The sequence below is a fragment of the Aulostomus chinensis genome, chromosome 9 (assembly GCF_037954235.1).
Source record: "Aulostomus chinensis isolate RoL2024-O1b breed Wild chromosome 9, RoL_Achi_v1.0, whole genome shotgun sequence".
Lineage (NCBI taxonomy): Eukaryota > Metazoa > Chordata > Actinopteri > Syngnathiformes > Aulostomidae > Aulostomus > Aulostomus chinensis.
The window spans coordinates 19,012,396-19,039,100 of NC_141328.1; the positions used below are offsets into that span (position 1 = coordinate 19,012,396).

Here is a 26,705-nt window from a genome sequence, read left to right on the forward strand (position 1 = left end):
CCGCCTCTGCTGTAAGGTAATGTAAAGAGAATAGGGTAAAATGAAGCCATGAATCGAGCAAATAGAGACATTTACTATTGTCTCAGAATCAAGATGTCTTTTAGTATTTGCTGTCGTGACTCTTTAGACATTTATTACCCCCAGACTCACTCCACTTGCACTATTATCATAATATAAAAACACATCACTCTTACTCTTCCCTCTCCTTCCCTTGCCCTTGCGCGCACACACACACACATACACGCATGCACGCACGCACGCAAATACAACGACTGCGTGCAGACACTTTGAATGCACCTACTTTGTGGTCTGTGTGAATACACACATGCACACAGGTGTGCGCGCGGACACAAAACATAGCATTAAGTCTGAGCAGCCAGGCAAAACAACAGATGTATATTTCAGCTGGTGTCGAGGCGTAAGATCAGAGACACTTCCAAGACCTGGACCAGTGGAGGAGAATTCAAACCAGCTGACCTGAACTTTATCTGCATAACTTTCCATAATGTTCTCATTCTGTCACACATCAGATATTTAGCTAAACTTTTTTCCTCCAGACTGACTTACATTAGACGCTTTAACTGAAGTATCACTTGATGGAGGTAGTATGTGAGAATCACACCGCTGATTTAACAGTATATGATTTGAACCAAGCAAAAACGATGATTTGTCAAATCTCTGATGGACTTTGAAAAAGGAAATTGCATATTAAGTCCCAATTATAACATACAGTTTCACAAGATCGACCTAAACAATGTTCTCTGACCTCAATACAGTGTTTTTGTCAACGAAAATAACTTTGCAGCAGGAGGAAGGAGTTTGACTTCTCATTTAAAGCATCGCGTTGCACAATTTTAACCCACATCACAACCATCCATCCATTGTCTTCTGCTTATCCTGTTAAGGGTCGTGGGGGGCTGGAGCCTATCCCAGCGGCTTTCGAGTGAGAGGCGGGGTTCAGCCTGGACAGGTCACCAGTCCATCACAGGACCAACACACAGAGACAGACAACCATTCACACTCACAGTCACACCTACGGTCAATTTAGAGTATCAATCAGCTGAGAACTGGAGCTGGAACCTGAAACCTTCTTACAGTGAGGTGACAGTGCTAATGACTGCACCACCATGCCGCCCTTTACTAAAGTGATACTTCATATGAATCATGTGAATCATACTCCCAAATACTACAATAGTACTAATAATACTTTTTTCAACAGGGAATGCCGTGTCGAGGAATAACAATAAAGCTTTCTAAACCACAAACAACCACAGCACTACACTGCTGCATCCAGGATTTTGTGTGTCCACCGTGACAGGATGCGGGGTCCTGGTCAGGTTTTTAATACTCTTGACCTCAGCTGATTCTTCTTCTTACCCATGGGGTCAGGCAGTTTGCTTTAGCTTAACTGCCAGTTAGCTTGCAGCTCTGAAGCCTTCCAAAATCAGCACCATAAACTGGGCGACGATCAAAACGAGGGTCTCAGGAGATTATCTGTTGTCTGTATCCAAAGCATAATCAATGAGATTGGGTTAAACTACTTTTTTTTTCCTTAAACTTTAATCATTCTGAAAACACATGTCAATAGACCAGTATTATGTAATTAACATTCCATTTCACTGGTATCAAGCACAACTATTGCACCGTATTCAGAGCAATGACAGAATCGTACTTCTTAGATGAAGTTCCAATAAGGAACCTGAACACTGCTCACTGCTAGTTGTGACGCTGAAGAACCTTCCATCCATATCAATTGTCAGAAAGACACACAAAACATGAACACAGCTCAAAGACAGTTGAAAAAAATAACCACATGAAATGAACTTGAATAGGTGTCTTTCTCTGGAGAGTACCAGTTTGATGTAACAGTGAGCAATAATACCGTTTTCTGTGCCAAGGGCAGACGCAAGGTCCCAACATGTGTACGTTTTAATAGCACCACATTCAAATAGAGAAGCTGTCTCTTTCGGTACAGGACGCATGGAGATTTCTTGACCACAGGGGCTTCAACAAAGAGAGCTGATGCAACAGACTATCAAGGTTTAGGAGTCTCGCATCTCGACAGGTAACTTGACACCCCTCAGAAATTGATGAGATTAGGATGCAGGGCTTGATGAGGCCCTGCTGCTTTCCTTTGCAGGTGATTTTTGCATTTCAGGAAGTTTTGAGTGGAAGAGTTCTTTCTGTTGTTGTTCCTCCCTTCTCCTCTATTAAGTTTTGACGATGAGCATCATTGCCTGGACATTTGCATGGACGCAATATGACATTCTCTTGAATTTTCAAAAAAACTCTGAATTACATTTGCATATGTCACCCCCCCCCCAAAAAAACCCCCCCAGCAAGCTACAGCTGTGATATCCTTCTTTGCTTGAGTGACATGGACAAACCTTTAGCCTGTGCAAATGTTAGCATAATCCTTTTAATTTCTACTTTGTGAGAAATGTCTGAATTTTGGAAAAAAGAAAAAAGGGTAGTTCATGCCAAGCTACAGGAGCCGCCATGGTTTCTTGCCTTAGAAAAATGATTGAAGGCTTGTGTTTGAGCTTATTTGAATGTGTGTGTGTGCGTGTGTGTGTGTGTTGATAATATAAAAACGTTCAGTCTGTTTCAGCATGCTGTGAGCTGTACAGCAGATGTCGGGGCTTTTAATTTCACTTTATTTTTGTTTAGACCAGCAGTTCGTGTCGAGAATATTTGTTAAATGTTGCATAGTTACTGGTCTTGTTATAGTCCCATAATAATGATTTATTGCTGTTTTTATTGCAGTAATGCAGTAATACAGAAAGTGAACTATATCCTTTTTATTTGCAGTAATTAAAAGATTGATGTAAGACCGATAGCTTAATGATTTCATAAAAAGTGAAAAACAACAGCTATTAAAATATAGAGGACAGGCAACTGTGACCTACATATCAGCCAAAACATAAAAACAAACAAACATGGGACTAGAAGTTGTTGCCACTCCAAAAATGATAATTACAGTTCAAATAATTATAAAGCATTTATTGTTTCATGTTTGATCCAAGAGATGTATGCGAAGATAAATGCATGGTTTTGATGGATTCGATGAGATCCTTGCAAAGAGATCAAAGCCAATGTTGGTTCCCATCCACTAACATCCCAAACTCTCTACAAAGTTGAACTTTCCTCTTATTTGGAACGCAAAGATTTCTGCACTCTCTTGCAGTCTAACAATTTCCTCATAACCTTAAATGCAGAAAAGGCTACTTGTATGAAATTATAGTAAAGGTATCAATTTCATAAAAGCATGGATGATCATTTAGTAACAGATGACAGCTACACAGAGTATCCACATTGAGGCGCACCTAAATGTGCGTTTGTATCTTCTCAAACATAAATACTATCACCTAGTGTATTAAATGAGAGCATGAGATGGCTGCTCTTCACTTCCCTGCTGTAACCATGCCAACGACACACACTCTCACTTACCTTGGTGATCTTGGGATGGGCGCAGCGGCTGTTTCCAGATGTGGCATGCATCCATCCTCCGCCTTCAGCCAACTGCAGAGGGAGATGGGAGTTTCCTCCAACGGTACATTCCTGCCGGAGGGAGCACTTCTTGTCCTGGATGCACCAACCACATTCAAACCTGGGGTCTGCCTTCAGGCACATCCCGCAGCTATCCCGCAGGGCCCTGCACTTGTACAGGTGGGCTGCTCACAGGACAGAGAGAGAGAGAGAGAGAGAGAGAGAGAGAGACACAGGAAATGACTCAAGTTACACTCATACAATGTTCTGGTTATCTGGTTATCCAACTTGCTCACTGAATAAACACAAACAGCAGTATTGATTCTGGGACACATTTGTGAACCTTCGGATTAGTATGCTAGTTAACCATTTTAGTAAAACAGTGAGGGAGATGTATCAGCCTGGCTGGCTAACCTGGCAAATAGAGCATTGATACGCTTCATTTTTCATAACACACAGAAAGACACATCCGTGTTCCTTTGAAGGGAATCTGGAGGGACGAGGGCTCTCTACTGCATCTTCTTTATCTTTAAACTAGCGCTACATTTTGAGCGTTAATAAAACATAAATTTTACTGAAGCTCTCACTTAAAAGAAAATTGAAATCTATTAGTAAACTGGAAACTGCTAAAATGCTGTCTGGTTGACCAACAGCGCATGGTGAGTCTGTTTGCAATGGAACACACTTCTTACTCCTGTTTACTGAGATGCCCTTTAGATACTCAGCGAACTCTTACCCATGAAGCTGACAGCATCTCAAGCAAGACACACTACAGACGCACATTTACTAAAATGTTAAAAGAGAAATGAACCTTGAACCTTAATAACCCTGTGACTTTTTTTTCTTCCCCTTGTATCCAAACATCTGTCAGCCAACTGGCTTGCTAACTGATGTTATAGTTGAGGTTGGCATCAAATGGTGAGCCCAAGTCACACTTCACCATAAATGCCAACATTTTTAGATAATGCCTCCACTCAGAAGTGATGCTTCATTCTGCACTTAGAAGCAGCAAAGAAACACGGAAGTCCTTTCAAACACACTCTACAACTATTTTCAAACAAACCAAAGGAAGTCTAATTTGCACATCTTTTGCTACAGGTGCTGATCAGAGACTGCCTTTATTGTTTCGGAAGTTGTAGAATTAAATGTAAATAAGAAACATATTTTGCTGAAATTTCAGAGTAAACCACTATCAAGTTTTAATTTGATTTATTTTCTCATTTATTTTTGCAGGCTGACACAGGCTAAAAGTTTTAATAGCAAGGTACCAGAATTATTTGACTGTACCACAGTTGGTTTATTCTGGTAAATTCTGTTCTGATAAGCATAAAGTTCTGTAAATAAAAAGGCAAGATTAGCAAGAAAAAAGTGAAAAGATTAATCAGGAGTTTATATGTCTGTACATCGGAGAGAAGGGGGGAAATGAATGCTAATCACTTGCATAACACATCAAACCTACCGTGTGCGATAATCACTACTCTGAGTCTGTGACGATGAGAAAATAACTGTTTCCACGGATAAACAGATGGGGAAAAAATGCACATGAACACAGAATCTAGAGGGATATTACTTGAATTAATTCAACAGGTAATGTCTTTTAATGCCAATAGGGGATTGATAATTTGTTGTGAAAAAAACATTTCCTCTACTCCTCAGAGCGGAAAAAGTCATTAAAAGTTTAAAAAAAAAAGAGAATAAATAACCTCAAACACCTGAGAAGAGAGAGAAGAGGGAGATGAAAGTAAGTAGGGAGGGGGGAAGGGGGGTTAAATTCTAGTTTTGCTTGTTAGCAAAACAGCAACAAGGATTGTTATGAATTTAAAGATGAGTCCCCGCGAGGCAGGGAGAATCAGAGACACAGACAAGGAGAGTGAGAGGAAAAAAGATAAATAATGGAGACTTGGTAAAAAAAAAAAAAAAAAATTGTAGTAAGAAAGTCACATTCAAACAAAAGATCAACTAGTACGAGCAAACAGACACATTTGTTTTGTTGTGTTACCATCTTGACTATAATTATCTCAATTTCCTCTGCACTGGTAAAACCTGTGAACAGGTTTGTTTACTGTCACAGCAGTTAAACACATATCAAATGAATTGAACAGGTAAAACAGACAGGAACAAATAAAAAAAAAAGCAGAGAGCGTGGAAGAATCGCCGCCTCCTTCTCCTCCTCAGCAGACAGACGGCGGCCGGACTTCAAAGCGAGCTTCTTTCGTATCCATCTGCCCGCCTTGGCCTTCGCTCCTGCTAATCTGATTAGCCACGGCTAAGCTTAAAAGTAGCATGACGCTAATTAATCTGAACCAAATGAATGATTTAATTAACATTAACATCTCCACTTTACACTGGGACAAAGCTGGGCAAGTGCCAGGCGGCTCTGCCTCAGACGGATAATACCGTTCCGATTCAGAAAGAGAAAGAGAGGGGATGCAGCGGGGAGGGATTAATCTGGGATGGAGAGCAGAAAGGAGGGAAGAAAAGGATGAGAAGGTCTTTATGAGGTTTATATGAGTGAGGAGGGTTTTATAAAGCACGTTTTAGACCTCTAACACCACTGAGCTTGTATGACTCATAATGGGTATTCTGTGAGGTCTTAGCAAAAAAAGGAAAAACAGAAAAAAAAAGTAATACGTATCTACTGGGGGTTTGACAGGGTTGTTGATTTATACTAATTACTCATCCAGGACCTTCGCAGCTGTTTCAAAAACATGTCTGGCTTGTTAGAAGGAACAAATCACTCAGATGTTGCAAAAATCATCTGCCAAGTCCAAGTAGCAAGTATCCGAACTCACTAACTCACTGTCAAGAGGACAGGAACACACTTGTGAAGTACACGCACAAACACACACATGCAGGCACACATGCAGGCACACACACACACACTCTTGAGATCTGTTTCTGGGGTGACTTTACTTATTTAAATTTAAAGTATCAGATGCCAGCAAAATAAATCATTAAATTGATAGACATAATTGACGACTTCATCCTGAAATGAATGTACTCCAACCTTTATTTCATGAATCGTTATACGGTGCCACTTGGATGGGTGTGTCATGGTGAGTCAAACAGGAAAAGTGGTGAATGGTAAATGGACTCAATTTTATACAGCGCTTCTCTACCTTAGCGGCACTCGAAGCGCTGCAAGGCGCAGACCTACTCATCAGGAGCAATTATAGGTGCAGTATCTTGCTCAAGGACACTTCAACATGGTCACCGGGGTCGAGGATCAAATAATCAACCCTTCGGTTGCTAGAAGGCCGCTCTACCCCTGAGCCATGCTGCCCAGGAAGTTAGCACCACAGAGACATTTTTCCACTGGATTCTCGATGATTGCTAATAATGAGCTCTGTGGCTTCTGATATCTTAGTTCATTATGATAATCTTAACAAGTGAACACCAGTCTCGTTGAAATCAAAGTCGTTGTGATGCTAATAACAAACCCCAGCAGAAGAAGGACTTCAGTGTCACCACAACTAGCCTCGTCCTTCTGCTTTTGGCATTAGTGCGTTTGTAGGACTGCTACACTAGAATAGGAGAACATTTAGCAGAAACAGTCACCAAATATAATGCATCTGTAAATTAGGAGTAAAAGTTATGTTGAACACTGTACAGGATTGCTTGATGAAACCCGAACTTTAAGTACTCACAAATAATGGTACTGAGCTCATAAAGATGTTTTTTTTCTTCCTTTCTGCATTATTTCTTTGTCATTCCAGAATGCAGAAAGAGACGGCCAGGTATGTTTAGATTGAAGTGAATGGCTGTTGAAGGCTAACAACAGCTACTGCAAAAAAACAAAAAACAAAAACAACAACAACAAAAAAAACAAAACAAAAAAATGGATTACACCAGATGATGCACTCGAGGGTTACAAAATAAATGTTTTTGGCCAGTTTTGGTGTTGTTTGTATTTGATGGCCATTCGCGTAAAGCTAAATATATGTCACTGACTCGTCCTTCATTGTGTAGTGGTACAGAAGTATGTACTGTGCCTATTTGGGGGTATGATTAACATGATTCATATGAAGTATCACTTTAATAAAGGGCGGCACGGTGGTGCAGTGGTCAGCACTGTCGCCTCACAGCAAGAAGGTTTCAGGTTCCAGCTCCAGCACAGGATCTTTCTGTGTGAGTCTCCATGTTCTCCCTGTTCCTGTGTGGGTTCTCTCTGGTACTCCAGCTTCCTCCCACAGTCCAAAGACATCAAGAGGGGACGAGGCTGATTGATACTCTAAATTGACCGTAGGTGTGACTGTGAGTGTGAATGGTTGTCTGTCTCTATGTGTTGGCCCTGTGATGGACTGGTGACCTGTCCAGGGTGAACCCCACCTCTTGCCTGAGGGCTCCTGGGATAGGCTCCAGTCTCCCCCCCCCCCCCCCCCCCCCGTGACCCTTAACAGGATAAGCAGTAGAAAATGGATGGATGACTTTAATAAAGTAGTTCTCCACAGGGCTCTACATGACAGTATACTCCTGATTTGATGAACCATTATATTTGATCAATGTCTCCGCTAAAACTTCCATTAAACGCATGCGTGTTAAACAGCGATAAGTGGAAAGACTTGACTCCTAAATAAACTCTGATACCAGTATTGAATGGATCAGCAACTAAACACAGGCCAGTTCTGATAAGAGAAAATCATCAGAGCTCCAAATCGCAGTGGAGGATTCATCTATCTGATTGCATAGGAATACGATGACTTGTTCTGTAGTGACTGTAATGAGTTTGGCATTTACTTCTCAACACATGCCAAACTCCAGACTTTTAATCCATGATGGGGAGGATCTTTCAGAACCCTAAAGGAGAACACATTAAATAAAACAACACAGGCTGAATAATTGGGTCATGAACGATCAGCAACTAATATCCCTCGCAATCTGGAATGCCAGACTTTTATCGAAACGAGGTCAGATAGAAAGACAAAGGGTGTGAGATTAAAATGTGCATTTTGTCATCTGAAGAGCGAAAATGAATAGAATGAATGAAAGAGGGAAAATAGACAAGAACAAAGTGGGGAGGTTAATCTGACTCTAGACATGCAAATTTGAAACAAACGACTGTATGAGACACTTGAGAGCAAGACTTATATTATCTTGTGTAATGGGACGTCTAAAATCATTAGCCTCCGCCACCCAAAGTATCGCACTTGATAAAGGAATTTTGAATTGGTAATTGTTTTCCGCTTCATGCGCAACTAGCGATTAAAAATAATAAATGCCATCCCTCTGTGTCGCTTTGTGTTTCTCTTCATCAGTTTCTTTATTCTCATCCAACACTGCTGTTACACACAGCATTTATCAACCTGTCATTCCCCGTCATCCTTTCTTCTGCCTCTAAGTTTCTTCATTTGTTTATCTAACATTCATCCCTATTAATTCCTGTGTTTGGGTGTTTGTTTTTTATCATTGCAGACCATCAATCACTCCCTCTGCCCCTTCTGTTACACCCGAGACAGAGAATAGTGGTATTTCCAAATGGATGCTACACTTTCACCTTGACGGCTGTCAGAAATGAAATTACAGATTTCTTATGAAGGGGAAAAACTGCACACGGCTTCACAGAAAATCATTACAAACTAAACAAGCGGGGCCAATTCAAATGTGTGTGACCGGGCTACTCTCCAGGATGAGAGGAGAGGAGGAGAGAGTGTTCTACCTTGAATGTTGAAGGGATTGTCGATGACGAAGTTGCCATTCCACACCACAGAGAGGTCAACGGGGAGGTCGCTGATGTCACTGCCCTCGTAGTCGTACTGACGGACACAGAAACAGAAAGGGGGGGGGGGTGATTTGATTTAAAATGCATTTGATGCAAGGAGGGAATTGTGTGAGATATTTCATTTACATCGTGATTCACCCCGGCTGGTTCTCAAAACAGACTTAGATACAGGCCGAGCGCGCATTAATAAATCCACATTCACCAAAACAGACACATTTTATAAACTCGCGGAGAAATACCAGATGGGATGCAGCTGACTACGTATTTATGAATGAAGGAGAGGAGGATGGATGAGACGAGGGAAGAGGGAAGGAAAAGATGAAGAGAAGACAGATATTGGACCCTGCTGTGAGAGACCCTTACTCATTTACACATGAGCTAAGTGGTGGGATGAGGGTAAGGGAGAGATAAGATAGGGAGCAGGCTAAAGTGAAATTGGCATTTCCAATTTGCTCCCTGACACACTGGATTTGGTAGACGAAGCTTGACCATCCCATGTGGGCAACGGGGCTTGGAGCGCGCTGACGGACACGCTGATGATCCGGATACACATTTTCTCTAATTCACAACAACTCAAACACAACTCATCACCAGCAAGACCTGGATAGTTCATGAGTAAGCGTGTAGAGAACAACATGTTCATGAGAAAGGTTTTTAGGAGAGGAGTGGATCCAAAGTCGCTGTCTAACCTTCGACAGTGTGTTTACATGTGACACTTGAGTGGCTTCTCATTGTCACAAACCATTAGCACGACGAAGCTCGAGCACCTTTTAACACTGCAAATGGACTCATTCGGTTTGTTTACTGTCCTGTGTGTGGATAAATATTTTTTTTTTTTGCTACTGTCTACAAAATTCTTTGCTTGTTCTGAAAACAGGGGTGTACAAATGTTTTAATGTTCCAGACCTCTGGAAATTGTCCTGAGAGCCCCAGACCTCAGGTTTTCACAGGTCTCTCTGGATCGTAAGTTTAAGACCTAGATTGGTTCGGTCAGTTGGGTCAGGTCAGCTCCTGTTCTATTCTGAAAGTCTCTTGGGGCTGATCAGCTTCAAGGACTGCACTTCTTAGTTCTCACTGCATCCTGGTCTCAGATTTTCTGACAATAAATGTTCCGGTTTGGTTCTGAGTAGTGCATTTCTGGGTCTCAGAGTTCAGGCGTGAATTTTGGACCAGTGAGGACCTCTACCACAGAACACTTGAAGTGATTTTGCTCAATTATACTGTATATAATTAAATATACAGTATAATTATTCTTACATAATTAATTTCTAAATGTCGTAGAAATCTAGCCCTTTTCCAAGTCTGGGCTCCATCCCTTTTTTATCCCTGTCGTCATTGAAAAGTTGAATTTGTTCGCTTCTCTTTCTCTCTGTCTGTATGTGGGTTATAATAGTTTGAACCCGAGCCCGACTGATATGACAGTTGTCATCGGTCCGTCACGGATACATCATATCAGCGTTTATGTTCACAGCACAAAACATGCAACTAACTATGGTGATCTAAAAATGGCATAGCAGGGTGTCCAGCAGGGAGCGCTCAGAGCCGGCGCCTTTTTAATTTTACTTTTTTATATCAGTCCTTATTTAAAAGTCATTCCCGACAATGTTGAATTTTTTTTTTCAATAAAGTAAGTTACTTGTTTACTTCTACTTTTACTTGATCATATCGGTACAAAATTGGTGCAAAATGTACATAGATCTGGCCTATTTTCAGCCCAGCACAAAAAGTCACTATATCCGTTGCACATGTCGGTAATCAGTGGCTTTTATTTTCCTGCTCTAAAATCTGTACTTTACCTTTGTACTGAGGTATTGTGTTATACTTATTTCTTGTTCTAGAATATTTTAAATTTTTTTCATCTTATTGTAAAAGCCCAACAACAGACAGGAATTAAGTCAGCAATAAGCACAAATTCCCTCAAACATCAGTTTTCTGCCTTGTGTTGGCTCTGTGTTAACTGCATTGTCCCTATTTTTAAAAAAATTGCATATCCTCTAGAAATAGTCTGGTGTATGTTTAGATGCCTTTCCCAAGTATTCACTACAGTAATGGACAAAAATCAAAAATAATAACTGTGCTGTATTCCAGCAAAGCCAATAAACTGGTAAGATCCACGTAAAACTTTATCACAGCTCAACTTTGTGTTCAGCGAGATAGGTGAAGGCTCATGCTAGTGCCTGGAGAGAAAACGAGAAATGATAAAAGAACAAATAGAGAGAAAAGATGGAGATAAACAAGAGTAAAAAGGCGATATTGTAATACAAGAGAAGAAGGAAGCCTCTGTTGAGACAGTCTGAAGCTGAGAGGAAAACAGACTAACCACAGGATTCTGGGGGATTCAACCAAAATACTCTTTAGCCACAAAAGAAACGCTGATTGATCTTATTCCCTTCCCACAACTCCAGTGTGACCCTCCTCCATCACGCACGAGGAAGGCTGTTGACTTTATAAGTGGCCTTGTAATGTCCCGCTGGTTGGAGGCTTGTGTGTGTGGCAGCCAGCAGCCCAGTGACACAACAGCACCCACACACACTTGCCCACATACTACTCCTTTGCTCTCTGTGGTTTGGCCCCCATTAAACTTTAAGGGGTTTCCACTTGTCTGCCGTCACCAAAACACTGGGCCAACTTGTTCTCTTGTCACTCCCTGCCCACCCTGCTGCCCGCCACATCATGCTTTATTCATACTGTCACATGGTTTAAAATGCTAACACAGACCGCACTGTGACACCCTGTCACACTGTGCATCGCCCATTGGCAAACGCACATCCTGGGGGAGAAGCTGTGAAGTAGTTTTAGGCTGATTTTACACTTATAAAGGGGAAAGTCGATGTAAGAGATTATCATAAAGAGATACTGAAATGGATATTAACTAGAAAGCATTAGAGATTTCCTGACAACAAAAAGACTGCACTTAAAAAAAATAACCTCCTTTGTGGAGGTATGTAAATATAAATACCATAACTTTATGTACAATTACATCAGAGGAGCATTAAGTTTTTAGGCTGACAGTTTAACAATCTGCCCAATGCTCTCTCTGGTCTGCATGTCCAACTTCACCTCTCAAATCTGGATCTATTTATCCAACCAAATCAGAGACAGAGCCCCCTGACCCCACCCTAATATCCCTCAATTTTTCCATGCATCTTTTGCTGTAACCTGTAAAGTTAACAATTACCTAACTAAGCATTAACTGTTATTTATGTACCCGTACTGTAACGTGTTACCATCTTCTCCATGAGGTATAATTTAGGTTTGTACAGTAATAGACTGAAATTAAAGAGAGGAAAAGGACCCAAAGCTTAATTTTCTAAAATTAGACAATCGACTTTTGAAAACAGCTCACGCAGACATAATGATTTTGACATCTAAATGCATCTAATTTTGGAACACCTCCTCAGCCATTACCTCTATTTGAACCTGTCTTTATAAAATGTCAAGCATTTTTGAGGATGGGCGTTTGAATACTGAGCGACGAACATCACAGGCTAAAATGCTTTGAGGATATCTTTAACTTTGGCGAGGAGAAGCCAACGTAGCAAGGTTAGAATCTACACTACTGAGAAAAAAATTTAAAAAAAATGTTTGATTCAGTCTGCTAAAATAAGAGCACGTTTCAACCTGCTAGTAGAGGCAGAGTATATTTATCTCACCATTGTTTGACATTATTTCTAGGGCCTGACCAGCAATGCAGACGCCAGTATTAGCACAGCTAAATTCTTACATCAGTATAACGCCTGAACGACGTATCTGATTCCGCAGATGATGAATTCTCCCTTTCCATCACTAAAAATTACACACATCAGACCAGGAGGAGCTAAAATGGGTTGTTCTCCTACTGTATCACATAAGAAGGATTTTTGTATCATCCAAAAGATAATTCCACAACCATGGCAGCTTCTCCTCTCACCACAAAACAGCTACATGAATACCCCCCCCCCCCCCCAAAAAAAAGCCATATAAATGCATCTTTGTTGCTTCCTCGATGAGGAGCTGTCATTTGTTCTGAATTTTACTGGTCAAATTTCCACATTTCATGCCTTTAATTCCATTTAATTGTGTTAGGTTTGGCCGAAGAGTCACCACATGTAGATTTCCTCCATACCAGGCATTCCTCTGGTCCACTAGATGCTTGCTCGCTGGCCTGCAGCTTGTTGGAATCCCTGATTATAGACATGCACTTATGCTATTTGCAATCCGCAGTGGGTTCTGACCTCAAGAAGCTGACAGTGACTTCCATGTCCTCTGGTAATTTCTTCACTTATTAACTTGAAGTCTGCAGCTATCAACTACCAGCATGTAACCAGCTCTTAGTTGAGCTTTGATCTCAGAGTGGTGGCACCAGTGCTGTTAAAAGTTCTGCAGTCGTGGATCCCTGTAGCTTAAAGTCGCTCTACTGAGAGACCCCCCTTTATACTGGCTTGCCGTCCTGACTCGTCTCCCCCGAGTGCCTGGAGCTGCTGGAGATGAGTAATCAGACTCATTACTGAAGCCTCTGGACTGCTCCGCCATGTCACTGCATGTAATTAATCTACCTGAGCCGACTCATAGAGGACCCCCCCACCCCCTCAAGGGAGTGAGAGGGGAGGAAGGGAAAGCTGCAACAGAGGGCAAAGAGGGGAAAGTGGAGAGCCTGTGAGTGGAAGAACAATTGGGACGAATAAGGGTAGAAGGCTGCAGAGGGAAGAAGGTAAAGTGGGAGGACTGTGAGTGAGAGGGAGCGAGGGAGGGATGTGAGGTGACAAAAGGAGAGACTAGGAGAGGAGAGGGAGGGTGTAAAAGTACAAGGTGAGCACAAAGCTGTCCCTGGCCTCATTACAGTAACACAGCAGCCTGGCTCCGGTTCATTCATTATCTGCTCCTGCACTCGTTTACTCTCTCGCTACATGAATCGTCTCCATGGACTGCATGTCTCAACGGATTGTATGAATAGATATGGCTTGTGTGTGTGTGTGTGTGTGTGTGCGCGTGCGTGCGTGCGTGTGTGCCCGTCTGAGGGGCATGATAGTAACAGTACAGAGCAGCTGGCTGGGGAAAGGGAGGGGGAGGTAGAAAAGAAAGAGTGTGTGTCCGTATGTGTGTGCATCCATGTGGGGTCACCCTCTTGTAATTAGTCATGTTGAGGGATACTTGAGTTTATGTGTGTGTTGTGTGAAACACACTGCAAACACACACTTACACAATCATCATCCCTCATTCCCTCATTCCGGTTCCATTCAGTTCTTTGGGGTTTTAATAAACAAACACGTGGTCTTCTTTTCTAATTTTACTTTTTTGCTATAATAATAAAATGCAAATCAACATTCTTTGCATTCCTTTTTTATTTGTTTTGCATTTTAGCCTCTCTTTCTCTTTGCTACCTTTGGAAGGAACCTGCGTTTTTGGCTGGTATTTACTTATTAGTGATTCCCCAGTGTGAAATTACACGGTGATGTAGTGAGTAGGGCTGACAAAGAATATCGTGAAAGCAGCAAAACCACAGTGGATGCACTGTCAGTCTCCGTCTAATGTCTTGAGACTACCACCACTGCTATGTGTCTTGTGAGTTCTGGCGTGTCTGGACTGTTGCTCTGTCACATGCTGAATATAGGTCAACGTTATGGCGAGTTACCGACCAAAGTTTTCAAATTTGTCAGTAGCAGACACAAAGACAAAGATTTGTACCCTCAGTCATGTGAACAACCCCGTTAGTGACATACTTTTTTTGGGTGGAAGACAACTGGAGGACAGCAAGTTGTGTCCAAGCTCTGTATGAGTTGACAGTGTTTAAGTACAGCATATCATATGATCGTGCTGTGCGAGAAGGGCGTGACGCGAAGCAAACAGGTCTGCAGATGTTCATACATGTTCTACGTCGTATCTAACGTTTTTGTTGTTGCAGTTTTTTTTTTTTTATTGTGAATGCAGAGCATGTGTTTAAATATTCCCAAAAGACATTTTGTCTCGCTTTTTCGTCCTTGTGGGGACTGTACGATGATAAACCGTGAAACCTACGCACATCGTGTGCTCATCTATGGGTTTTCTTTTTTGAAGACAGTTACAGCAACAAAATAACAGCAAAACTGTCCAAAACCGTCACTTTACAAAGTCTCACGTGCATCCTCTGGTATAATTCATGCCTTCTTTATCCAGCGTACGTCGGCCTGACCGTGATCGAGCGCCGAACCGTAGGTGTTGTACCTTGTTTTTTCTTGAATCAAAGCTTTTGTGGATTACTGATCATATGGCTGGATAAAGAAGATGTGAATTATGCCCGACGATGTGCTGGAGAGTTTTAAACTGGCAATTTTGTTTTTGTTAGCCATCAGTTGGCATTGGCTGACAGGTAAACATACGTGGCCGGCTCTTTCTGCATTCCGAAGACAGAAAGCAATAATGAAGGAGGCAAAAAAACATCTTTGTGAGCTCATTCATGAGAAAACTGTTTGAATGAAGCATTGGGCTACTTTAATATTTAACCCTGGTATTGATTCCTGGCCACTTTCCTTGCACATCTAGGTACAATCTAAGAATATCACCCTCACTGAACTGGATGACCGTTAATGTGATATAATTGACTGGCACCTGTTATGTGTGCTAGAATGTATTTGCACATTATGAATATGTCATGCAACACCATGTGGGTGTGAAATGTACGACAAGTATGAGTGTTATGTGAAAGTTGGAAAAAGTATTTAGTGGTACAAAGTCACTCATCCTCTCTCTCTCTCTCTCTTTTTCTTTCTCACACACACACACACACACACACACACTTACACTGTTTGATAGCCTTTGTGACTGAGTGTAATAAATCATGTAAAGCAGGGTTGCTGGTTGTTGCTGATGCTACAGTCTCCGTCTGCTCCACATGATTAGGAAGAGGATCATGTGGAGAATCTCCATATGTCTGCTTCATGTTGGGCTTCCCAATCCCCTGGGAGAAAGTGTGTGTACGTGTGTGTGTGTGTGTGTGTGTGTGTTCCCTGTGTGTTTAAAGAAATAGAAGAAAGAAAAAACATAGGTATGTACTCAGCTTGCATCTTATGTGTGTGTTTTTTCTGTGAACATTCCAGTGTGCACTCATGCATACATTGGTTCCCTGGTGTATTTGAGTATGCAGGTTCAATGTTTCAGTGTTGGCGAGGGGCTAAATAATGCACAAAGAGACAGTAAGATGGAATGGATGAGTGTACATCTACTGCTGGCTAATTTTCTCTGTGATTTATTACACTCTACTGTCCCAGTCACTGTCCCAGCTGTGATGCATGCGCGCACACACACACACACACACACACACACACACACACACACACACACACACACACACACACACACACGTCCCTCATGAGAATATTGAATACAATAACAATATAGCACTGGTTATCAATCACAATGGATCTTCGATATGTTGCTCTTCTATATCTCTCTTTTAGCTTTTATTTTGTCCTGTGAATTCACTCACTGTTCGTTATGAGGAAGAGATGGAGCTTTTTTATGGTATCCATGGGACTTTGCTGTGATATTCAATGGTTGTGAGGCCTCAAACTGACATGTTCATGTTCAAACTGACACTCACATATTCAAGGTAATGTTACATGTAATTACTCAAATGATTTTATGAAAGACAGAATTATTCTCCAAATTATGAGCATGATCCGGTTACTTACAGAAAGTCACATTAGACTGGGGGTAGTTGCTGTACGGTGGCGTAGGAATGTGTTTGTGGTTAAATCAAGGGAATATGGTTTGTGGCTCACATTAGATATTTATTCTACGGCATAAAACACATCAGTAAATATCACACCTGCTGGTTTTGAAGTGTTATACGTCTTGAAAATCGTGGTCGCTAACAAGGGAGACTGAAGTCATGGGCCTGCGACACAGTTTGTTTATAGCATATCATTAGCTTGGTACTTCTAACGGTTGCATTTACACTTCAAAAATCCTAAAAAAAGGTGTTCATTTGTGGAGGCTGCCGTGCTGAAAAAAATGTGCAAATCTCCTTAACTTTGCAACCAAGTCACATCTGACAAGATTTCAGTTTATTTAATAGTTAATTCCTCATTGAAGGGTTACTTTACATTCCCATTGACTGACATTTCATTTCTTACAAATAATCCAGCTACGGAAACATCTATGAATAAAACGATATCACATACTTTAGGATCCAGCTAAACTTCAACCAAATACATGATAAATGATCAAAAAGATAAATAGTAATAACCTGGCTGTAACTGCAGTTCAATGAGTACACGTGAAGGGACGGATCACTTTTAACATCCTCAAATCACTATGGCAACTTAGTTGATGCCTTAGTTGATCCCCCTAACCTTTATTTTCCAAGAAACATGAATTTTACTCAAAAAGGTTTTATTCAAACAACACTCTTCAGAAAATAACTGCAGAATGCATTTTTAATAGATACTGAATAAATAAAACATAAGAAAAAAATATTTGGGGGGGGGGTGAATTGGCTTTTATGTGCTGCTTGGGCAACTTTTAGTACACAAAAATGACTAAACTAAGAGCAGCTCAACACCCTAAGTACATTTACATATTTATTAACGTTTTAGTTTTGCACATCAATGAAGTTGGGGTCATTCTGACTTTCACACCGGATCCTACATTTCCTATAGTACAGTTTGATAGCACTTGAGTATAGGGTCTTGCTCAAACGCACTCTAACAGGGTTGCTGAGCATGAGGGGCTCGGTCTAGTTTTATCGCTGTTTGGATGTGAAACAAGGTTCCACACGCTACGTTTCACACTAAGCTCCTACCATTACCAACGCAGTCTCTTCCTGCCTGGATGTTGTAAAATGCAAAGAGGAAATCTGAAACCCCCCATTGCATGGTTGAACTATTTTGTTAGAAGTCCCGATGGACCCCCCCCCCCCAACCCCGCCCTCTGCTCCTCTAGTTAATATCAGCACTTTTACTTTTGCACAGATCATGATTTCCTCTTCTTTCAGCCTCCCCCTTATATATATTGTTCATTTTGCACATTTATTTTCTCTCCATCTGTCACTCCCTCATTTGTTTATTTCCCCAAGTCTGCTTTATTCTTTTCGTTCCACCTTTCTCCCTCCTCCGTTACACTCTTTTGTCATTTTAGTGGTTTACCGAGCTTGTGTGTATGTGTGTGTGTGTGTGTTTGCGTCTGTCAGTCTACAGCACCACTGCAATTCATCATCATTTTATCTACAGATTCCTTAATTGGACCCTATCACATTCCCACCTGACGAGGAAGGGTGGGGTGGAGTGAGGAGGCTTACACACGTGCGCGCGCACACACACACACACACACACACACACACACACACACACACACACAGAAGCCACTGTTTTCCCTGCCTCCTGCAAAGAGAATATTGGGATTTCATGTAACATCGAAGTGCACTAAGGAATAAAGAAGTGTGTGTGTGCGTGTGTGTGTGTGTGTGTGTGCGCTTGCGTGCGTGTGTACGTACATTGGCTTTGCCAGTGAACCAGAGATTTGCTGAGGAAGGTCTCTGTCCTCCAGCATCAGCAACTCTCAGCAGTGGTACTGGTGTGGTAATGAATGTGTGTGAGTGTATCAAACACTGGGGATGCAAACGCCACACTGCTATTTCCTGGAGTAAGTGCTGGTGTTTGGAGAGGCTTTTACAACATATACATACATACATACACACACATATATATATATATATATATATATACCTGAACTCCAACTGTGAGCAAAAATAACACACACTGGTGGTCTGCATGTTATTTTATATACATAAGCAGGTACTCACCAAGGTATAAAGAGTGGACTTTCATAAAGGAATGGAAACATTTTTTTCTTCAAACTTTGTCTAATCTATGTTAATATTCAATTTGGTGTACAACAATTGGTACAGTTCTGCGGCTCATTCTCTATTCAGCAGTTGTCAGGTCACGGAGAGCGATTCTGACCCCCCTCAAAAACATTAATAACGAACCAAAGGAGTCGAATCTGAAAGAGCACTTAGCATGAAGTAATTACAGCAGCACATAGGACTAAATATGAACAAATTACCTTTCCAAATCACAAAGGAACCCTAGGAGCCATCATTACAATTGCCCCAGAGCTACTTTTCATGCTACCATTGAATATCAGAGGCAGAAGAACTTCCAGGTTCATTCTTTCCCTTTTGAAGGGAGAATGTGGGTGACTGGATAGAGTACAAAAACAGCAAATGGCTGCAAATCAGTGACATGTTCCAGAGCCCAGCAGTAAAGCAGTAGCCGCTTAAAAGAACCCGAGGTCCTGATAAGTGTGTGACAGGCTGAAGAAAAGGCAGCAGCCGAAGCTGCCAAAGTGACACACTAGCTGGGGCTGCAGTTTGACTGCAAGGATTGGATTGCGGCGGAGCAAGTGTCTCAGTGTGCAACTCATGTTAATCATATGTCTCGTTAAGTAAGTCATAATTGGTGTCGTTAAAATGCCTCCTGTCAGCCTCATGCCTTGATTGTGGCTGAGGAAATTAACATTCCTGAAAGGGTGCTGCCTATTAATGGCATCACTTTGACTGAAGGCGTAGATGCAGGAATGAAGTCTGAAGTCTTTGCAGCAGCAGTGGAGTCAGTCTAACCAGCGGCACAATGGTCAGAACAGCATGAGCTCCTGATGATGGACTGACTAGCTGGGATTGTTGGGAGGGGATGTTTTGGACTGGTTGAGACGGTGATCAGTCTCTAGTTGTGTTTCTGTTTTCATTGTTCAGTAGTGCTTTTGAGTCCTCACAAATAGGTGTTTTGGGCTTACAGAGATGGTTTTTTTCCCCCCAAATCTTGCATTGCTTATCTGTCGGTACCAACACAGACAGTATTCACTTTTTGGGTGAAGTATTGCTTCAAACGCATTTTATGCAAAATTTTGAGATGCTGCAAAAAAGGAAATGGAAAAAGATTAGGTTTGGAGCAGAGATCATTTCTATTTTGGTAAGAGGATGGTGTTTTAGGAAATGTTAGCATAATTAGCAGCAAGGCTGCGTAATTAGCAGAGGAGAAGAAGAAATTGATATGTTCATCAATCAGCAAGAAAAGAGTTGGTGAAGAATTACTTTCAGTTGGGTCGGTTTTAATTGTTCTTTTGGTGCCAACTAGTTTTAGTCATGTCGAGCCACACGCAGAAGAAACGAATGGTTTCCATCTCTCATTTTGAGTATTAACTCTTTTTTGAGGAAAAGGCAAATCTGCGGAAGTATCAGTTTCCAAAATAATTTGAGATTTCTTACAAATGTTGCCATTTTCGATCAGCCTTTTCAAATGCAGTACTTTAAAAACACACATCAAAACTGCTATTGAAAGTACAATACAAGTACCAAGCATGTATCAGGCGAGCAGCCTTTGCAGGAGATTTCACATTGAACTGCAAAGTTTGATGTCTTGTGTAAATGACTATCTGTGTGTGTGTGTGTGTGTGTGTGCGTCTGTCTGTCTGTCTTACCGTGGTCTTCTGACACTGTATGCTGGTGCTGTTGAACCTCAGAGCAGGGACGCTATGTGTGCTGCCTTGGATGTGGAAGATACATTCGTAGTTTCTCTGTCCGGACTGCGGCTGGGGCAGGTTCTGTGCCAGCAGCGTGATCGGCCTCATAACTCCAGCAGGGATATAGATCTGAGTGGAGGGCAGGATCTGAGGACACTCCTGGAAATGAGAAAAAATAAGAAGGAGGAGGTTGAGATGTGACTGGAAGAGTAAAAGGAGCTTTCGGAGAGATGCTGGATGAGGTGAATAGAATGTTCTGGGAAGTACAAAACTAATCTGATTCTCATTTCACTGACAAATACAGAACTCTTATATGTCCATAATCATGAATAAGCACTCCAGAGAGTATCCATCAACAATAAATGATACTGCAAATGTGTTCCAGGGTCTTTTGTTCTCATGTAGACGTGCATTTGAGCTCAAAATCGCCACTTAGAAAATCTTGTCCTATTTATGACCCACTGAATATTGAATGTGGCATTTACTTGTTAAAATGGGCACATGGCCTATTGGAATCCAACCATTCCCAGTCTTAATGAGGCTGTTATGGACATTAGGCTTGTTTAAAAGAATACCCTGAAGGACAGTCTAATTCTTTCTATGTGGACAAAACGAGAGCCTGGGGCAGCATCTCTCAGGAACACGGACAGTGTTAATTCTATAGCGCTGGACTGTAAAACAGCTACAGTCACAACGGATTAGAGAGGGGGATGACTGAGGGGTCATCGTTTCTATTCAGCAGAGCCTTGCTGCTCTTCAGTCACTACAGTACCAGCGTATTTAGAACTGTAGATTCGCACGGTATCAATGAACCACGTGACATTTTTGAGCTTTTTTTTCTTCTTTTTTTTTTTAACTCTATGCATCTGTCAGGTGAAATCAGTGGTAAATCACCTCTACCACTGGAGTGTTTAAAGTGCTTCAACACATTAATGTGGGTGATTTGTCCTTCTCCTGTAGTCTCTCTGCGTATTGTCCCATAAATACAGAATGAGATTTTGTCTACTGGTTAAATCCCAGCTTGGATTGCTTCTTTAATATATTTCATTGCAATATCTTCTGACTCAACATTGAATTTTTAAAAATTCTTAAAATGTATTGACCATTATGGTTAAGTTCTGTCACGCCTGTCGAGGTAAGCTATGCACCTCTACCTGTTCTATGGAGGCTCCGCTAGACCAGATGAGGCCTGCAAGTGTCAAAGCAGACGTGCGGGTGCATTTAAAATTCAGGAGTGAGCCAGGGAAAAGGTGAACTTGCTAAAAGTCATGACATCAGTACGCTTTGTGAAACTGTACAGGTGAACTAGAGATGAACAAAGGTGAAGAAAAAGGTGGGAAAAAGTAGACTTTAAACAACTAAACAAATTCCAAAACTACTGATCGTGGTTCAGTAATATGAACCACTCGAGTTGTATCCTCTCTGCAAACTGATTTTACATTTCATTTCTTGATTTTTAACCTTCAAAAAAAAAAATAAAAATCTTCATTTAAAGTGCTTTATTGTCCCAAGATCCAAGATGTCGATATTATTTTAGAGAATTGTCATCTGGCTAAAAGGTTGTGCTGTGTTCAGACATTATCTGCGCTGTATGCAGAGGAAAAAAACCTTTGCAACATAATAAAAGCTGCAATCACCAGTCAACTGGTCACATTCACTTCACTGTGTTCATCTTGTGACGCAGTAAACAATCATGAAGCCCAAATAAATACGAGATTAGAATATGTAAATTAAGTTGTATTACATTTTAAGCACCATCAAGCTTACTGTAATTTTCCAATGAGGATAGCAAAAGTTTTTTTTTTTTTTTAATCGGCAATGATAAATCAGGGAGAACTGTGTTGCATTTAATCAAGAATGAACACCTAAAGTCAAAAGCACGCCGGCAGCGGCCTCACACTCAGCAGAGTGGTCCCGATACGGGTTTGCTGTGTGCTGAGGGGCTGTCTAATGGAGCATTGGTAATGACTTGCAGATTGGCCTGGGAATGACAGAGCAGAGAGAGAGAGGTTTGGACATAATGGCACTGAGAGACACCTCTACTTCCTCCTCCCCCACAGCCAGAGATGATAGCACTGGTGTTTTACAGGGAGGTGGGATGGCTATGTTTTTCATGCGTATTTCAAAATATCTGCAATTCACAAAGCACGCTGACATGGACCTTATCGCTGCTTATGGATGATGGAACCAAATATGTTGCGTCTGGCACTTCCACAGTTATAAGGCAGCAATATGGTTCTGGCAGTTCTGCTCTCCGATGGAAGTCCATTGCTCCTCTTTCCTTTTATGTACAAGAAATTGTGCGTTTATTCATTTTACTTGCACAAGCAAATAAACACGAGTAATCTCACTTGTAAAGAACAATTTGCGTTGGGTTTGGTGTGAACACAACATAAAGCTGTTATGTGAACAATACATCAGTTTTCTAATGTGTCCCAAGTAATCAACAGAACTGTCCTCTGTCTTGTCCTATGACTTTGAGCTTTTTTTGTTTTGTTTTTGAGCCCAACAACTTGTCTTGAACACAAATGTTCAATGAAAAACACAATTTAAACATCTGTATGCAGGCTGGTAGCCAAAGGCAGGGGATACTACATTCATCCATCCATCCATCGTCTTCCGCTTGTTCCTATGAAGGGTCGCGGGGGGGGGGGGGGGGGGGGGGGGGGGCTGGAGCCTATCCCAGCAGCTAAGGGCGAGAGGCGGGGTTCACCCTGGACAGGTCGCCTGTCCATCACAGGGCCAACACATAGAGACAGACAACCATTCACACTCACAGCCACACCTACGGTCAATTTAGAGTAGGTGATACTACAATAATGGCTTCTTTTTTTTTTTGCTACCCTCTAGTGGCAGAAAAAAGTACCTTTACAGGGATCAATTAATTTATATTAACTGACTCTGTTTTAAATCTTAATTTTAGCACGCTGTTTGGATTAGACTATGCAAAAATATATCTTGATTGATGTACTGTATTTGCCAACTGCTTGCTCAATTTTATATTGGAACATAAATCACCAGTTGAATAATATTAAAACTCCCACACTCTACTTGTAGTAGGAGGTCTGGATGAGCAGGTTTATCCTAGCTGGCAGCCCCCCCCCCCCCTTTTTTTTGAGAATCTGACATCATGTGAATGTGGTATTGAGGAAGAGGAGAGGGAAAGAAAAGGAGGTAGAGAGAAATAAGGTAAAAGAGATGGAGAAAATAACAAATCACTGCCATGAAGTGTAGAAAAGCGGATTGACCATTAGAGAGGTTTACAGTTAAAGTTGTAACCGCTCACAGATGAATACAGAAAACTAATGAACTGCTTCTAACCAGGAATAAAGGAATAACAGGAATGTGTGTGTGTGCGTGTCACAGTTGAAGCAGATGCTTGAGCAAGGTCCTTCAACATTAACAATGACTACTGCTTCATACTAGACTCACTGCAGTCTAGTCACACTCACACACACACACACACACAGCTTCCTTATTCCTGTTTTCCATTTTATAAGAGGCTTGGAGTACATGTGGGTCTATCCGTTGCGCAGGTTGGTCTCTGTTGCATCAACACACGTGTGCACTCGCGCGCAGCGCGCGCACACACACACACACACACACACGCACACACACGCGCGCACACACTTTCTCTCCAAAGATTTCTTCCTTGTTACTGATGCATCAGAGTCAGGATAAAAAGCACATTAGTCTGAGGAACTTAATGACATGCACAACACATGAGCGTACACATGGAAACACATACAAAAGAATAATCTGCACAGGGCCGGCATATACAGCACAATCACGCAAACACATACAAAGGAGGGAGGGAACAAAAGATGTGGTAGCAGAGGATTGTGGGAGCTGTTTCATTAGGAGTGGTGACAGGTGTCAGAGCTGAGTCTGCATCAGATAGTGAAGCAGCATAACACAATGAGACACGGCAATCTGTTTTACCTGGGGGATTCCTCTAATCCCTCTCTTTCTTCTTTCTTTCCCTGCTCACACTTGATCTCTGTCTCTTTCTTTCTCTTGTCTTGTTTTTCAGCCTTCATTTTACTCAAAGATAATCGTCGGCTGAGGGTTCGTCCTCTTGTTTCCAGACCCAAACATCACCAGCTCTATATGTTTTGACAGTGTCGCGGGATAACATGTGGCATTAGCTAAATTTCAACCTCTGCCCTCTCAGGCGCCAATGAAAATGACTCATCTATATTGTTATGTATGTATGTGCAGGTTAGCTTGATGTCATTCTGAAGAGATTTGTAGTTCCACAGTAACTAGCTGAGGTTATGGGGGTTGACTCATGAGCTGTCCATGGTGCTGATGACATGGTTTGAGTGTTGCCGGTGTTTTTTAGACACTGATTATTAAGTAAAGTCTGTGTCTTTTTGTAGTGAATCTAATTTCATTACAAGGAACTGTTTAAGCCGTGTCTGTGTATGCTGAGAGCTAACTGTGGAGACATGCTAATAATGATCTCGCATGTCCCATCTCTCATGTCTCAGGTCTTTACCTGCGCTCATATATTCTACAAGCTTGATATTATGATCAATATTTCTGAGGCATCTCCTCATTCAAAGCAATTTTCTCTCAGTTTTTATTCCAGTGCCACTCCTTGGATTATTATTATTTATTTTGTTTTTTTTGCAACAGTTCATTGTGCTAAAAATGCACAATGTATTGCAAACCCACCAGAATCCATATTCTTTTTCTCCCATGTGTGATTTCCTTTCCTTATGGAGTGGCAGAAACACCCCATGATGCTTAAGGCTGCCTAAACCAAATACACACTCAAAATTTGCGCGACCAGTGTGAATCTAAAAGGCCAAAAGTGCTTCTTTGCGCCTGAAAGACAATTATGTACCCTTCAGTTTACTTTGTAACCTTTCTGTTAGTCAAAGTTGGCCTCTTGAAAACCCATATTGTATTTCTAAAGGTAACAAATGTACCTTTGAGGGAACATTCTTTAAAAAAAAAAGTACTTATAATTGCAGAGCTGTTCTTGTCTTCCATCCGTAGCATTGCAAACCCCCAGACACAAGAGCCAACACACCTAATCCGAACGAATGTTGTTAAAATATAAATTTACAGCAATGAAGCGGAAGGTGAGCAGAGATAAAGTAGTGGGCGAAGTAAGGAGGGAGAAGGGGAGGAGATCAGGAGGCGAGCCGAGGTCTAGGGAGCCATTCACTTGTTTATTAAAGTGGGGGATGAGACCTGAGGAGGTCAAGTTCCCTGCAGAGTGAAGCGAGGGGTGAGTGCTGCTACATGGGAGTCATACACAGCACTTAAATCTACCCAAACTTAGCCCCGGATGGCCAATACAGACACACACAGGCTACATTTAGATACCTAAACAAGCCAAACACACATGAATTGTCATACGCCTCCTACTACACACCTCTCTGAAGCCAAATCTTGCCCTCTGGCTCAGTGTAGTAAGTTAGTACAGACTTATTTCTGTGGAATGTTTTACAGTAGCCTCAGGCCCAAATACACAGATGCTGTGATCAAAGTGGGGAAGGTGAGCCTTAAGCAGAATTGGTCAGATTTTGTCAATGAAACTCCCAATTTAAAATCTCTTTTACTCTTCTGTCACTTGCTCTAGGCAACTGTAGGGCTATAGATTTGCCTCCACTTGAAACCCAAGGCTACATTCTAGGAAGAAGCTTGATTTCCCCAGTGTTTTTAGCTGGGGGGGGGGGGGGGGGGGGGGCACGCAACCAAATCACTATATTCACATTCCTTTGCATGATTTTTGAAGATGTGGTTTGTTCACATCGGGAAAAAAATGGAATGACAGTATGTACAATGAATAATAATGGCTGCCTTCATTCTGGAGCTCTTCCAAGTGCATGTAAACATGAAAAGCTAAATGGGACAGGGCCATTATTAACAGTATTAGCCTCAACTGTACTTTTCCTGATAGAAAAAAGAAATGTAGCCTGTGCACTTAGTTTTGGGATACTTTGAGTCAACTTCATAGGGTCTAATAATTCTTGCTACAATCTAGAATAGCACAATAAAATAAATC

General features: G+C 41.6%; 1 protein-coding gene across 4 annotated transcripts in view; it reads right to left on the minus strand.

Moving 5' to 3' along the window:
- Nucleotides 1-26,705, minus strand: part of plxna1a (plexin A1a) — a 263,617-nt gene that overhangs the window by 71,057 nt on the left and 165,855 nt on the right. For all 4 annotated transcript variants that reach the window (XM_086214083.1, XM_086214081.1, XM_086214082.1 and 1 more), the window contains exons 10-12: nucleotides 20,642-20,842; nucleotides 9,146-9,242; nucleotides 3,451-3,674 (exon numbers count right to left, since the gene is read on the minus strand). In XM_086214083.1, coding sequence (XP_086070209.1) covers nucleotides 3,451-3,674; nucleotides 9,146-9,242; nucleotides 20,642-20,842 — 522 coding nt within the window. The remainder of the gene's footprint in view (nucleotides 1-3,450; nucleotides 3,675-9,145; nucleotides 9,243-20,641; nucleotides 20,843-26,705) is intronic.